The sequence below is a fragment of the Myotis brandtii genome, unplaced genomic scaffold (genome assembly GCF_000412655.1).
Source record: "Myotis brandtii unplaced genomic scaffold, ASM41265v1 scaffold816, whole genome shotgun sequence".
NCBI classification, from domain to species: Eukaryota; Metazoa; Chordata; class Mammalia; order Chiroptera; family Vespertilionidae; genus Myotis; species Myotis brandtii.
This window is the reverse complement of record NW_005371304.1, coordinates 153,711-155,314: the sequence shown is the minus strand read 5'-3', so window position 1 is coordinate 155,314 and position 1,604 is coordinate 153,711. Positions and strand designations below refer to the sequence as shown.

The 1,604-nt window shown below is 52.9% G+C and overlaps 1 protein-coding gene across 1 annotated transcript in view; it reads left to right on the top strand.

Moving 5' to 3' along the window:
- The first annotated feature begins 1,246 nt into the window (after positions 1–1,246).
- The window catches only part of GLRX2 (glutaredoxin 2), a 4,099-nt gene continuing 3,741 nt past the window's right edge, over positions 1,247–1,604 (top strand). Inside the window, exon 1 of the mRNA XM_005884092.2 lies at positions 1,247–1,538. Coding sequence (XP_005884154.1) covers positions 1,525–1,538 — 14 coding nt within the window. The 5' untranslated portion in view covers positions 1,247–1,524. The remainder of the gene's footprint in view (positions 1,539–1,604) is intronic.

Below are 1,604 nucleotides of genomic sequence, written 5' to 3'. Positions count from 1 at the left end.
TCCGCTCCGCCAGGTGCCGACTCCCAGCGCGAAATTCCCAACCCAGGGGACGCCGGCGCGCACGTATGACGCACAGACGGGGAGCGCGGGCGCACACGGACGAAGGGCGTACCCGGAAGTCACCGTCGGGCGCACGCGCAGAGCAGTACCTCAGGCCCCTCTCCCGCCCCCACACGGTTTTTGCTCCTGGTTTGGGTCCTGGCACAGCGCTCCTAAAACCCTTGGAATTTACTGGGTGGCTGACGTCTTATGCTGCTCATAACAAGGCCCTTCCTGGTGCACATGAGTGTAGGTTAATAGGGTGACTCCTGGGAGGGCCTATTGCATAGGCCATCTCTACTAGAGTAAACTTAAATTACGATTGTTTTGCCTCCTAATGGTCTCTATCTTGTAAAACAATTTGAGGCCAATGAGGTGAAATTCGACTTCAAAACCTAAGAAAACAGTAAATTTCCTAAAGAGCTATATTTTTAAAAAATATTTTTTTTATTTCAGAAAAGAAGATAGAACAATCAATGATGAGAGAGAATCATGGACCGGCTGCCTCCTGCACGCCCCCCACTGGGGATCGAGCCCGCAACCCAGCCTGTGCCCTGACCGGGAATCAAACCGTGACCCCCTGGTACATAGGTCGAGGCTCAACCCCTGAGCCACGCTGGCCCAGCCTGAACAACTATCTTTTTATAAAAACAAAACAAACCCCACAGCACTGTCAGCAGCATGCCTTCATGTTTAAAGGCAATTGTGGATTTAGGAAGATGACGTCACGCCTTTGGGGATAATGGTTTTTGCAGCTAACTTCCACCCTTTTATGAAGTCATGATGCATAGCCCACTTGCAAAAGTAGAAAGAGAACTGTCAAAAGTTCTAATTTTTTTTTTCTACCTTGGTAACTTGAATCTTAAACTTAGCTAGTGGAGCATGAAGGATCAAAAAAGGCCTGGATTGCTCTAATGATTGGTCAGAGTTTTAGGCAGGCCATTGGACCTTTGAATTTTGCAGGTTTCCATGTCCACAGTCAATTAGAATAAAGGCCCGCCGTGTCCGCTTACATAGCCGCACCAGGGCCATTATTACCGTGACTGTGCGGCAGGTAGTAGAGCGCTGGCCTACTTCTAAAGCCATGGCAACGCGCCGCTGGGCTCTCTTAAGTTTTATCTTCTCGTGACTTTTATTTTGAAGCCTTTGGAATGAACGTTCCACATTCTTTCATTGTGAATGTAAAGCCCAGCGTGCCCATGCCGGCTATGGGTGGGTTCCCGGGGAAGGGCCTTATCTTTAGATGACGCGTTCAGGCTGTGATGTCACCGACTCGGAGACCTGTCCGACAGGAAGCGGTGGCGCCGCTGCCACCCTTAGGCAAGCGCCCAGACACTGTGTGGGACAGTCCTTCTCCTTCTCTGCCCGCCGGGATGCCGGCCACAACCCCACGCGCTGTGCCCACCTGCCTGTGAGCCTTCAAGAGCCGTGCCCACCCTGACAGAACCAGGGGCGGGGCTGGGATCATCAGGGCTGGGACCACACATGGAGGCCGACAGGTGAGAAGCTGGCGGGCAACCAGGCGGCTGCGTACAGGTGGGAGGGCTCGCCCGGCGTCCGCGATC